General features: G+C 35.2%; 3 protein-coding genes across 3 annotated transcripts; 1 reads left to right on the top strand and 2 right to left on the bottom strand.

The window, feature by feature from the left end:
- Positions 1–3,082: 3,082 nt before the first annotated feature.
- Positions 3,083–4,533, top strand: MONOS_10586 (putative Capsular polysaccharide synthesis protein; the record flags this gene model as incomplete). The annotated part of the gene is made up of 2 exons (XM_067863046.1): positions 3,083–3,227; positions 3,686–4,533. The coding sequence occupies 2 exons, from the start codon at positions 3,083–3,085 to the stop codon at positions 4,531–4,533; spliced, it is 993 nt and encodes a 330-aa protein (XP_067732530.1).
- Positions 4,534–8,382: 3,849 nt separating this feature from the next.
- MONOS_10587 (uncharacterized protein) lies at positions 8,383–8,799 on the bottom strand (the record flags this gene model as incomplete). The annotated part of the gene is made up of 1 exon (XM_067863047.1): positions 8,383–8,799. The coding sequence occupies one exon, from the start codon at positions 8,797–8,799 to the stop codon at positions 8,383–8,385; it is 417 nt and encodes a 138-aa protein (XP_067732529.1).
- Positions 8,800–8,874: 75 nt separating this feature from the next.
- On the bottom strand, positions 8,875–9,619 carry MONOS_10588 (uncharacterized protein; the record flags this gene model as incomplete). Its single annotated transcript, XM_067863048.1, has 2 exons — positions 8,875–9,147; positions 9,461–9,619. The coding sequence occupies 2 exons, from the start codon at positions 9,617–9,619 to the stop codon at positions 8,875–8,877; spliced, it is 432 nt and encodes a 143-aa protein (XP_067732528.1).
- Between the last annotated feature and the right edge of the window lie 3,034 nt (positions 9,620–12,653).

The following is a 12,653-nucleotide window of genomic DNA, read 5'->3' as shown; positions in this document are numbered from 1 at the left end:
TTCATGTTGCATATCTGGATGATAACATTTATTATCGCTCAATACATTCAACTTTTCGAATAGCTTTCGATTGTTACGAGTGTAGTTTTGATGCATTTTTCTTGTTTGAAAATTTCTTAAAAAAATTCAATTATTCAAGCAAATCAAATATTATTTATCTTTCAAAAAGGAAAATAAAAAAATCTCAGCTCCTGTTCATAAAATCATAAAGAATATTCGAAAAGATGAAATGAAAATGAAGAAATAAAAACATGCAATTCACTTGATTCAAATAGCTCGATAGCAGTTGCTAACAAGTGTGTATTTCATAATAAAGTTAAAAGTTTATATGATATGAACAATTTTGTATCCTATTTTTCAATTAAAAGAGAAATAAATAACAACAAATAACATTTTCAAACTAGAATGGGTACGGAATGATCAATATATATTGTTCATTTTTGATCTTTTGTGGGACTAAATTAAAGTCGTGGAACTTTTCAAAAAAAATTTAGACACCTATGACGAAAATACCATAATTATCTCATCAATGCTCAAAAAACCTCCATTTATCGAATCCGAGAAACCAATATTATGTTTGGCAATAAGAATTGACAAGTGACTTGACAGTAACGAAAGTGACAAATTTTAGGAAAGTTACAAAAGATCTGAAAAAGTGACGATCATAAAAATCATTAACTGACTTGATCAAAATTCTTATCCAAAATTTAAAATTGAAGTGCAAGTTTGGAAAAAAGACTTTTTTTTCAAATTTAAAATAAATATTTATGAAAAAAGATATCAAATTTTTATTTTCTGAATGGATTAAGAAGCAGAAAAAAAACATTAGATCAAATAAAAAAGTGATAAAGTGATTATCAATTTGTCAGTCACTCATGTTAAAAAAGCTCGTCATTGGTGTGGTGATGAGGAGGTTTACACTAAATAACTTCCTTTATATTTATAAACTGTTTTTTCATTGTTTTGAAAATTGCCGTTAAGTATGCATTTGCCCATTGTTATTGTGAAAGAGGAAGAAAGTTTAAAGCATTTGCATGCAGATTTCTAATTTGAAGATGCTTTTTTTTTTTAAGGAATTGCATACATGTTATCCCAATCAGTGAATTTCCTCTCCATGATCAATAAGTTTTCGGAGCAGATTCAATTAGGAAAGATTCAGACTGTGAAATGTCCATCAATTACTTATAGAACACTTCCATAAAAAAAGCATGACAAAAGGAGAAGATGGTGGAAGCCATTGAGTTAGCTCAAATAAAGCTTTTATATTAGAAACAGAAGAGTTGTAATATGAATTGAAAATGCAAGGAAACGATTCATTTTTAACCGAAAAGGTTTCCTTCATTTTCAATTTTCATCACAATCATCACCATAGCCATTTTCATCTTTTCCATCAATTTCCCTACTTCATTATCTTCTTCATTCTTCCTCTTTTTCCTCTTTATCAACACAGAAATTGTCTTCATAATTATTTCCTTTTTATGTTTTCACAATAAATAAAACAACCAATTCACTTCGTTTATTTCACATTCTAGATAGAATTTTTCAAAAGTGCGAAGCTGATTCAGTTGCTTTCTTCTTTTCTCCCTCAGATGGCTTTGCTCAAAGTTCGCGCCGAATGAATGAGCCTTTCATTTCCCCTTGGCACAAGGAAACAAGGAGATTTAATGTTGGAATTCTTCAACCAAGTTCAGTTGCATTCATTGCTGGAGGGATGAAATGAAAACGGAATGAAATGATTGTGTCATTTTGAAAACATATTTTCTGGAAAGAGAAAGAGGCAGACAAATGTCGAAGAAGCCTTTTGAAAGCAAAGGAACTTGCAGATGACGAAATGTCTGTGTGAAAAGCCATTGTTTTTCCGATATATTGCAATCTCCAAGATTGAATTTGAGTGAAAGGAAAGAGGAGACAGATGACGAAAAATGAAGAAGAAATGCTGGGGAAAGGAAACAAACACAATTTCCAGATTGAATTGAAGTGAATTTTAACGATCATGATGATGGTGATATTGCTTCATCATTGTTGCATTTTTGAGAATTGGAGAAGAACTTTCACATCGAAAACAATTATGAAAACAAATAACTTTTTTGGAAAAGGGAAATGAAAATATATTCACTGGAAACATTGTCAATAAAAGTGACGGATTCGAAAGAAAGGCACTTTCCAAACAAACAAGGATTTGTTGCTCGACAACTGAAGTGAAAGATCAAGAAAGCTATTTGAAGATCAGAATGTTAATGCGAATCTGAATGAAGTTGAAGCTGAAGCCGAAGATGCTGAAGAAGGAAAAGAAGACAAAGAAAATGATGAAGATGAAGAAACCGAAGAAGCTGATTTTTTGGAAGAACAAGATTTTGAAGTGGTTGGTGAACAACGCGAAGGCGAAGATGATTACGAAGAAGGCAAAGAAGATACAATTAATTCGAGCAATACAAATAGCTGGCAAAAAAAACTCATCAACTTTTTCTTTCTTTCTTTTATCGCTCTTCAAACATATTTCCCTTCATCATCATCAACGCTCAAGACGTCTGCGTGCTTGCATCATATCTTGGCTAGCAATTCGCTTCGAATGATCGGGTTCAAATTCAACATGTTTGCTGGCTCCAATGATGCTCCCAACACATTTTGCGATTTTGAAGGAAATGATGCTGCCAAAACACAATCTGATGGGGTTTGATTGATCCGCGAAAGAGATGCTTGAAATTCGCTTCATGAACCTCAAAGGCAAAGAAGACGAAGAAGACGAAGAAGACATCAATGACGAAGAAGACGAAGAAGAAATTCGAGAAATTCCGATTTCTCATTCGTTCCAGATAGCTTTGTTAATTAAAATGTCAATCTCAATAATCATTTCTTGGAAGATTCTTTGAACGTTTGGCCTCATGAAATTGCTGTTGAAGCCAATCACTTCAAGCCAATGACAGAAACAACCATCGTCAAAATCCATTTCTGCTCGCTTGAAGAGCAAAGGGAAAGAAGTCAGATGAACGACAAATCTCGTCTTTGGGCTTCTCCTCTTTTGATGGATTCCCTTTTGAATCTGCAACAATACATTCTGCCTGAAAAATCAGACCCATCGGAAATGAATGCTTCCAGATGGAGCAGTGCTTTGGAAGAATTTGATGTGCGATGCGAGACAAGTTCTGCAACTGGGACGATTTATTCTCGAATTCGAATGCACATTTTCACATTTGGCAGAAATTCTGCTTTTTGTGCCTTCGAGCGAGGTTTGCTCATCATGCTTGGAATATCGCTTATTTTTCTGTTTCAACTTGGCATTTCCACAAAAGCTTCTGTTTGTGTGGAATTGTTGAAAATCAATTTTTTTCTGATTTGACACATAATTTTTCTTTCTCTTTTGATGATCTTTTGTTCTTAATAAATAAATGAGCCATTTTCATTTTTGGGTTTTCCACATACATATGTTTGTCGATCAAAAGAAGTTTTTGAAATTTTGATTTTGGAGCAAGTTATGCATGAGATCAAATAAAATCGTTCTCGAAATCTTCAGCCCCAGCTGCTTGGGAAGTGTGCTTTGTTTCATTTTGTCCTGTCAGATTGATATGTGATTTTGTCAATGCTTTTATTAAATGCATAAATTTGAACACATTTTCAATTTTATTTCAAATAACAGCGTTTTCTTGGATGTGCCTGCTGTTGTTTATTCCTTTTTTCTGTTCTGTAGCTGCACTGGTTGAGGAAGGATATGCCATGAAAACAGATGCGCATGCTCAGGATGACGACTCGTATGAAGTTCCAAAAATCATCTGGCTTTATTGGGAAGGCAAATTGAATCGAGAAGTGCGCTATCTTTTGCACAACTTGAAGGAAAAAGTCAAGGATTTCACTCTCATATTCATCACGGACTCGACGCTTCATTTTTACATGGAAAGAGATGAGATTGAATACAAAATGAAGAATCTTCCAAGCGCGAACAAAGCCGACTATTATCGGCTTAAAACGCTTTACGATTACGGGGGCATATGGATGGATGCGACAATATATGTTTGCAATGAAACATTTTTGGAGGAGAGCTATCGGGAAATAACAGAAGCAAAGGCAGAATTATTTGCGTTCAACAGTTGGTGGCACCCCGCGTATCACATTGAGATGGGATTTTTGATAGCGCCGAAGAGGAGCCCGATTGTTGGAAAAGCGTTTGAAGAGTTCAAATACATGTTGTCAGTGGGAGGAAAGCGTTACATAAAAGACCGCATTAAAGAAGGAATAGTGTTGAAAAGCCCGGCCATTTACGTGCCTGCGACAGACACAAAGCGTGAACGCATTAGAACGTATTTAGCATCATACGTGTGTATGCAAACAGTTGTCCAGCGCGATTACAAAGGAAAGCCAAATGCCATTCTTAAAAGATCAGAAGATACTTATTATAAGCTGTACGAATCATGCAAATGGGAAGCAAAGTGTGTTGCGGATAGATGGGGAAATGATCCAGAAGTACAGCAGTATCCACTCGTCAAATTTTTTTCTGGAACAAGAGGAAAGGTGAAATTCCCGGAAGTTGATGTTATCTAGATTAATTGTTATGCTATGTTTTGTAATTTTTCAAAATAACAGTCAGTTATGCTTGTATTTATCTTTTTTTAAATTCAATAAGTGATTGCCGTATTTATATTCCTTCCTTTTTTCACTGTTTGTGAGAGATTAATTAATCAATCAAACACACATCTTTTTTTGAAAACTTTTTATTTTATTTTGTTTTGTTTTCCTTTCATGATTCTTTTTATACCATCGGTGCTTAACGCGCCCCCAGCAAATTTCTTGAAAATCGAGAAATGTTCTTTTTCTTTTCACAGTTGTTCATTGATGGTAATTTTGCTAGAAACCTGTTTTAAAAAATATTATAACATTATATTTTTTTGAAAAGTTCCTCTTGTTTTGTTTTCAAATAAAATAAAAATTTCAAATTTCAATCAAGTTTCTGTTTTCAGTCACAAAATTTAACAGTCGTGAAAACAAAATCTTGATAATAATAATATTATTATTTTGGTGCAGTTCAGTGAGTGGGAACAGAAATTTGATTGAAATATGAAAAAAAATTTTTTATGAAAATTAAACAATAGGAACTTTTCAAAAAAAATTAGACAAATATGGGTCATAATTTTTGAAAATTCGCAATTGTTTTTAAACTGCACTAAACAAAATTGAATCATTATTTATCTTTTTTTGAAGCAAATCCATCATATTACTCCACAATGCACTGATTCTCACATCAAATAGGTTTGAATATTCGAATTAGCCTAATGATGGTATTTTGATGGATCTGTTCCAAAAATTTCAAAAAAAGTTTCAAATTTATTAATTGCATTCATTGAACATGTGCAATTTTTCAAAAAGAATGACCCATCTCCTGACAAGAAGTGGGGCTAATGGTACACAGGAACAGACATCGATATCAGCAAATGTGAGGATCTTTATGTAGTTGATGTTGATATCAACAAATCCCTTCAAGCTGAACAAACGAAAACCATCAGGAATTCAATTCTCGAGAAACTACCCCGAAATATCGGACTTGTACAAACAGCTCATGGAGGTCTTCACATTTATTATGAGCCGTGTTGTTATCCCCTTAAATATTCGTCACAAACCAAAGTTTTCACGAGTCCAGAGTACTATATCGACATCATTGTGGGTATTGGAGATGGAAAACAGAGGCTTGTTGTTCATGCTGACTCTTCATACAGAGAGATGAAAGATCTCAAGAAAATCATCACCAAATACATTCACCTCAACAATTACAGACAGCTCACAGATCTTTCATCACTTGAGAGTGTTCTTGACATCTTCGGAATTGACCTCAAAACAGAGAATACATCAGCGACAATGGCAGCTGAACCACACAATCTTCTCACACAAGATGGTGTCGCTGATATGTCTCCAACTCTCGCTCTTGCTTTTGTTGATGGACTCAAAGATGTTGAAATACATAATGATACAGGTTCTTTGTCACTTGATTCTGAGTTAACTTATTTGCCGTTATTTGCAGCTCTCAATTCTCTTGTCATCATTAACGGTTTTGATAACCAATCAATATATTTTCTTTTCACTCAAATCAAAACCTGAGTGACGTGAAGAAGATTTTCCCTTCACGTCCGTCACTGGAGTTTTTTCACGTCAGTATTTAAAAATTTCAAATTCGTTTGTTTTTTGGAGTCCAATGCAAAAAATTTCTAAAAAAGCATTCATTTAAAAAATATTATTTATCATATATTAATGCATTTTCAAATTTTTTAATTTTTTTGTTCCATAACAATTTTTAAAAAATTATAAAAAATCAAAGATCAGCAATTGGGCTTTACAATTTTTTGGAAAATTTTTGATTTGTTTATTATTTTTTGATAAATTGCTTGACCCATATATTCTGAATATATTGAACTTCAATATGAAAAAGAAATGGATATTGACATGTTTGCTTAAATTTTTATTTTTGTTGTTAATGAAAAAGAAATAATACCATTTATTTCAGTCATGAAACGCAATTTTTCTATGTAAGTTTGAGATAGTATCTTTAAGAATTGGAATGATTTCTATTTCTCTTTTTGTTCTAATTTTTTAACTATTGAAGAAATAGAGCTACGCATTTCAAATAAGCAGTATTCCTTGGATAAACAAAAATTTAGTGGACACATAAGGCGCTGAAGAAGGATTTTCTGTTTTAAATAGAGAAGAAGGTTTGTTATTTGTTTATTTTTCTTTATACGAATATCTGGTTGTTTACAGCTTTTGCACTGATTTCAGAGCAGCAGATAGAAATGATCGAAAATGAATAAAAGCACTATTTCTTGTTATTCAGTCCGACTATCAAGATCGGACAGCGAATTCATATGGAAAGTGCCCAGGATGAAGGGATTTGGAAGGGAATTGGAGATGATATTTTCCAACGAAAAAACAGAATATTTTTCAATGAGAAAGATGGAATTTGAGCAGAATGCATGAATTTCACATTTTTCAGAAGAGCAAGAAATCGATGCACTTGATGGAGAAACAACTGATGTAAAGGATGATTGGAGAATCAGATGATGAAACACTTGAAAAAGGAAGGAATTATGAAATTGAATTGAAGAAAACAGTTGCCAATAGGATTAAATATAGACATTGCCTTTAAAAATGTTTAGAAGGTTTGTTGAATATTTTTGAAGTGATTATTATTTTTTTCATTCAGGATGTTGAAACAGCGAGGGATTAGCTGGCTTTGAAGAAGAAAAAGAAAAGCAGGAAAGGAAAAATACAGACAGACAGATGAAATGCGAGATATTATGAAGATGCCTGGAATCAACCTTTGGCGAAGAATTATTTTTGAGGAAAGATGATTTTTTGTGAAAAAAGGGGAATTGAATGTTGAAGAGATGGAATTTGAAAGGAGAAATGAAAAAATGCTAAATTCTTTCATTTTTATGTTTGAAAGAAAGAAATTCAAACTGAATGCGTGAAAGATTCAGTGGATGCTGCTCACCAGAAGAACATTAAAGAAATAAAAGAAGAGAATTTCAATGAATTTCTCAGTTGATGCAAATAGACACTTATCTTCTTTATTTCCAACAATTAATCAACTCGTTCTATTCATTCATCATCATCTTCTTCTTCAAATTCATCGACATCGTATCACACGAATTCATCCCCATCCCCATCATCATCATCATTGCTTCAATTGATTGGATCACTTTGCATTCATCATCGGAATCGGGGATAAAGAGGAAAATGAAGAAAAAGAGCATTTGTCAAGAAATAAAGCAGAAACAAAAATTAGAAAGAGAAAAAATGGAAAAGAAAGAAAAGAGGGAAGACAGATGAGCAAAGTGAAAGAAAACGAAGTTCTTGATCTTATAATATATTTTGAAAGGAAATGTGGTCAAAAGAATTGAAGAAATTTTTGTGATGATAAATATTTAGTGAAAAAGGAGAAAAGAAGGACGAGAAGAGAATAACGAACCAGAAATGCATGCAACAGCGGAGCAAGATGAGGATAAAGAAGTGATAACTGAAGATGACAATGAAGCAGAAACAGAAGAAATAGCTCCATTACTGTTTGCACTGAGCAGTGGCTGAAATGGAAACACTTTTAAAAGAAGAGAAGCTTTATGCAGCTCCGAAAATCGGATAGTCGAGCTATTTTTGAATGACACTCTCAAAAATATCTACTGATATGGCTCTCTGAAACAGCCGTTCCATTCACAATCTTCGTCTCCTTAGCCCAGCATTCCCCTCATCCCTCTGTCCAAATCGTTTCCATCCAAATTCTGCAGCCCATCCAACAGACAAAACTTCTCCTTCGATGGCATCCGCCCTTCATGCACTCTTCCCCTTCATTTAACTCTGCATCCCCAAAGGTTGCAGACGAAATACGTAGTAATTCTTATTCATTTCTCAAGTTGAAATAAGCCATTGAATTCCCTGAATCTCCTGTGATTGCATAAACCACTGTTGCACTATTCCCTGCAGAGAATACAATGGAACTGAAAGTGAACCAGAACCAGAAGAAGAGCCAGAAGACGGATTCAACAAGGGAGGAAGAGACACATTCACTCCGATCACTTCTTCTGCATCAGTCATCCTCCTTCCTCCAGCACTGCTGCTTCGCGACTCTCTCAGCGGACCCAAGTTCCCTTTGTACTCTCTTGGAGTTCCTTTCATGGCGGACGTCGTTGGAGTGAGGTTGTTCATCCCAAACGCTTTTCTCTCCTTCTCCTTCTGCAAAATCCTGACCTTCCACTCTGCTTTTGCCTGGAATGCCACATCAAGCGCCTGCTTCGTTGTTTCATTAAGCAGAATGCTGCCGACCATTTTTCGCAATTGCAGTGTTAACACAGCAGCTGCTGAAAGCTGTTCAACAGGCTGCCTTGCCAGCGCCAACAGAAACTAGTTCTCTTCGTTTCTTGCTTTTTCCAGGACAGTCCGGATCCACTTAAGTCTGGTGGCTATTTGAATGCCCCGAGATTTCGTCATGCGCTCAATGACACTCACTCTCGGTGGCTGCTTGCGGATGCTTGGTTGATTCGGGGCAATTGCCAGCGAGGAGGAAGAGGAAGATCGAGAAGGCACAGGATAAGAAGAAGGAATCCCTTTGATTTTTCCAAAGTTGAGAGTGCTGTGTGGAGAGCTAGGCGATGGGGGAGTGGTCGTCAATGTTGCCTGAGTTAAAGTTGGAAAAAACAACAGAAGAGGAAGAAGAAGTACCATTCACAGAAGATGAACGACGGGCTGAAGGGAAACGATGATAAGAAAAGATTTGATTAACTTCTGAACTTGCACTAACACCATTAATGGAAGAAGACGATGAAGAATTCTGATTCGCAATTGAAGAATTCCACTTCGAATTCATCGAAAGAGAAAGTTGCAGAAGTGAATTCACCAAAATAACCGAACGCATCGCTGAAAGTTTCACAACACACACACATTTCTCTCATTCTGCAATTTTTCCCCTGATCGGCTGAATCGTTTAAACCTGCAACTTGATCAGCGGATGGCTCTCTTTCCAGTCATGCAGGATGCCTCTCTTCTCTCTTTTCTCATTCACCCTATTCTGCAGCGCCAGATGCGGTTTTGTGCGCGGACACGCCAGGTGCACCAGCCTCCGCTCCATGCTCCAACCTGTCACACTCATAAAGTTAATTCGCTCATGCTGCTATAAATATTGCTGAGCAGAAAGAGGAAAAAGAGGAGCCTAGAATTGTTGTCGATTTTTCATGTACAAGCGGCTCTGCACCTTCCTTCGCGATGAAACCGTCTCCCGCCAGCAGAGCTTGCATTACAGTTTCCATGTATGTGATACCTTCTGTCCATCACTTCCTTCTCTTAACTGCTCCTCCTCCAACATTCTCGTTTATCTCATTCATTGAACTGTATCTGCTTCCCAGCTTGATCGGAATCCTAACCAAATATCCCCTCTGCATCAGTGGACGGAAGCTCCAGCATATCATCTGTTTCGCATACGCAGGAACAATACCCCTCGTAACATGGCACTCAAACAGAGGGAAATCCTACGCTGAAGCATTCAGCCGCTCCACGTCAGCCAGGTCGAATCTGTAGTCAATACTTGTCCCACCTTCGTTCTGCAGCACAATCGATTGCATTGGTGCATCCACCTCGCCGATGGGCGCCTGCACCAGAAAGCGTATTTCCGTTGCTTCTTCTCCTCGCCCGATCTCAAACACATTATGCTCCTCGGTAAAACTGATCGTCTGCCACGCGATCTCCAAAACGTATTGTTTCCCAGCGGATCAGCACCCATATTGAAAGTCAAATGGAACAGACTCTGCAAAAAGTGCATTTCAGCCTCTGTGAAAAGTTTTTCGTCATGGAGGTTGAATGTCTCCGCTGTTAGTGTGAGCTCGTGGGCAAAAATATTGTTTTGATAGTTAAGTGACAGCTTTTCCTGCAGAATCATCTTCTCAATGATCCAGCAGTGCTCATCCACACAGCTGTTGAGGGAAGGATTCTTGAGATTTCTCCAAAACATGAAACTGTTAGTGCATTTGACAAGATGCAAATGGTTAAAAAATGTTTTGATCGTGCGGAGCTCTCTCCACAGAATGGCATTGCTGTGTTGTTTTTTTGGATGGACTAGGAAGAATTGCAAATGTCAAAATAGTTAAAGAAGGAATGATTTGTTAATCGAATGATTTTTAGAAGAGGAAGAGAAGAATAAAGGAATGAATCAGGCAATAAATAATTTCTTGAATGAAGGTTAGTGAAGCAATCTTCATTCCACAAGCTGTATCAATCGAATGAAATGACTAAATGCTAACACTCAACCAGATCAATGTTCATTTAATAATAAAAGTTTGAATTGATGATGCTGAGAAAGTGCATCTCCATTTTTTGTTTTGTTTTCATTTTGCATTGTTCATTTGAAACAATCTTTCATGAAATTTCAATTTCAAAGTCCTTCATTACAGGAACATAAAACCACAAGTTTGCGATGTTAGACAAAGTGAATGAACGTTTTATATTAAGATAAAAACATATGTCTGTATGATTTTCCATTTTTTAAAAAATATATAAAGAGAAATCATTCGCAACTTAAAGATCATTTAATCACGTTGAAAGCGTTTTATTCTTGAATATGATTTATATGCTTTGCATGTTCAATAAGAATAACTTGAAAAATAGAATGAAATGAAATAAATTTTTATAAGACAAATACAAAACAGTGATTAAAGTTAAATATGAAGTAATGCTTCCAAAGTTTGTAAGCTAATCGAGTTTCTTTTATCTCCAATTATGTTTTTGATTTTTGAAATAATTCTCTCGCAGCTTTCTTCGATGCATGGAGATAGGATCAGTGACAAACACAAGCCTGAATACAACGATTGGAGATAACCAGACTCAGCAATTACATTGTTAAAGATTTCTGGATCTTTTTCGATTATTTCTTCTGGCTTCGATTTCATCTGATTTTCAAAGAACAACTTGCAAGCAGTTATAGAATTGTTTCCATAATCTTTAAGCACACTCCGAGCATAATTCGTAAATGATCTGCAAAGTCGAGGAAACCAGTTTGTGTGTAGCAAATTTTGTATTTCTTGCAAAATAGTTTTTTCTTTCTCTTCGTTGAATTCTAAACATAAATCTATTTTCTTTGTCGAAAATAATTCCCGTACTTCTTCTTCGTCTTCATCTTGAAACGTCTCTTCTCCAGCTATGATGCATGCACAATGATAGGAGTCATTTCTCAATTCAGTATCGATATCTGAAAAATATTCTGAAGAAGAAGAAGAAGATCTCAAAGTCTGTGAGATGGAAGAAGAAGGAGATGTTGATGATGAAGCAAAATCTTCCCGTATAAATGAAGAATCTTCTGTTTCCAATTCCTAACGAAATAAACAATCATATACATCATTTATTGAATCATTTTCTGCTTGTGCTAGTCCATGTTCGTCGCTTTCTTCGCTTTCACTGTCTTCCAAACCCTTCAATTCACCAATTTTCGTTAAATCATCTTTTTCTTTTTCTTCAATTTCTTTTAAAAGTTTTTCGATCTCAATAAATTCCTCATTTTTATTTTCCGAACCTAAAAATCATTAAAAAATTAAAAAAAAAAATTAAAAAAAAATGAAGAAATATTGATTGCAAACTATTGCTTTTAATTGATGAATTTTGTTTGTCGAAGCAAACTTGTTTTCTTTTAGGCATTGAAAGATCATAAATGTCATGAGTATCTTCATTCATGAAGGAAGTTGAAGAATCGAAAGAATATATATTTTTTAACACAAAATATGATTTTTCCGAAATATTTAATGGAAAAGGCCAAGGAAGGAAAATTGAAACAGGGGAAGATTGAGATTGATTAAACACAATTGTTTCATTTGAGTCGGATTGTTGAATAGTACACTCCAATGAAAAAGATGAAGAAAGTTGAGTTTTCGGAAATGTGTGTTTTCTTAATAGTTGTATTCCTTCTGGGGTTAATGCATAAGAAAGTGACACGTACTCCCCCCGAATTCCTGTTAAAAAATAATTATGTAACAAAATGATAATGTTTGCGATTGCGCTGTGCCATTTTGCATCTTGAAACAAAATGATGCTTGGAAATATAAAATAGATAATCAAATGAATCGAGTAAATGAGGAAACACTTGGCAAAGCTTTGTTCTGTCTTTTTCAAACTTCAAATAAAGATTCTGTAGAAGGAAAAGC

Source organism: Monocercomonoides exilis, assembly GCF_001643675.1.
Source record: "Monocercomonoides exilis strain PA203 chromosome Unknown scaffold9-1957334, whole genome shotgun sequence".
NCBI classification, from domain to species: Eukaryota; Preaxostyla; order Oxymonadida; family Polymastigidae; genus Monocercomonoides; species Monocercomonoides exilis.
This window is presented reverse-complemented; position numbering and strand designations above follow the sequence as displayed.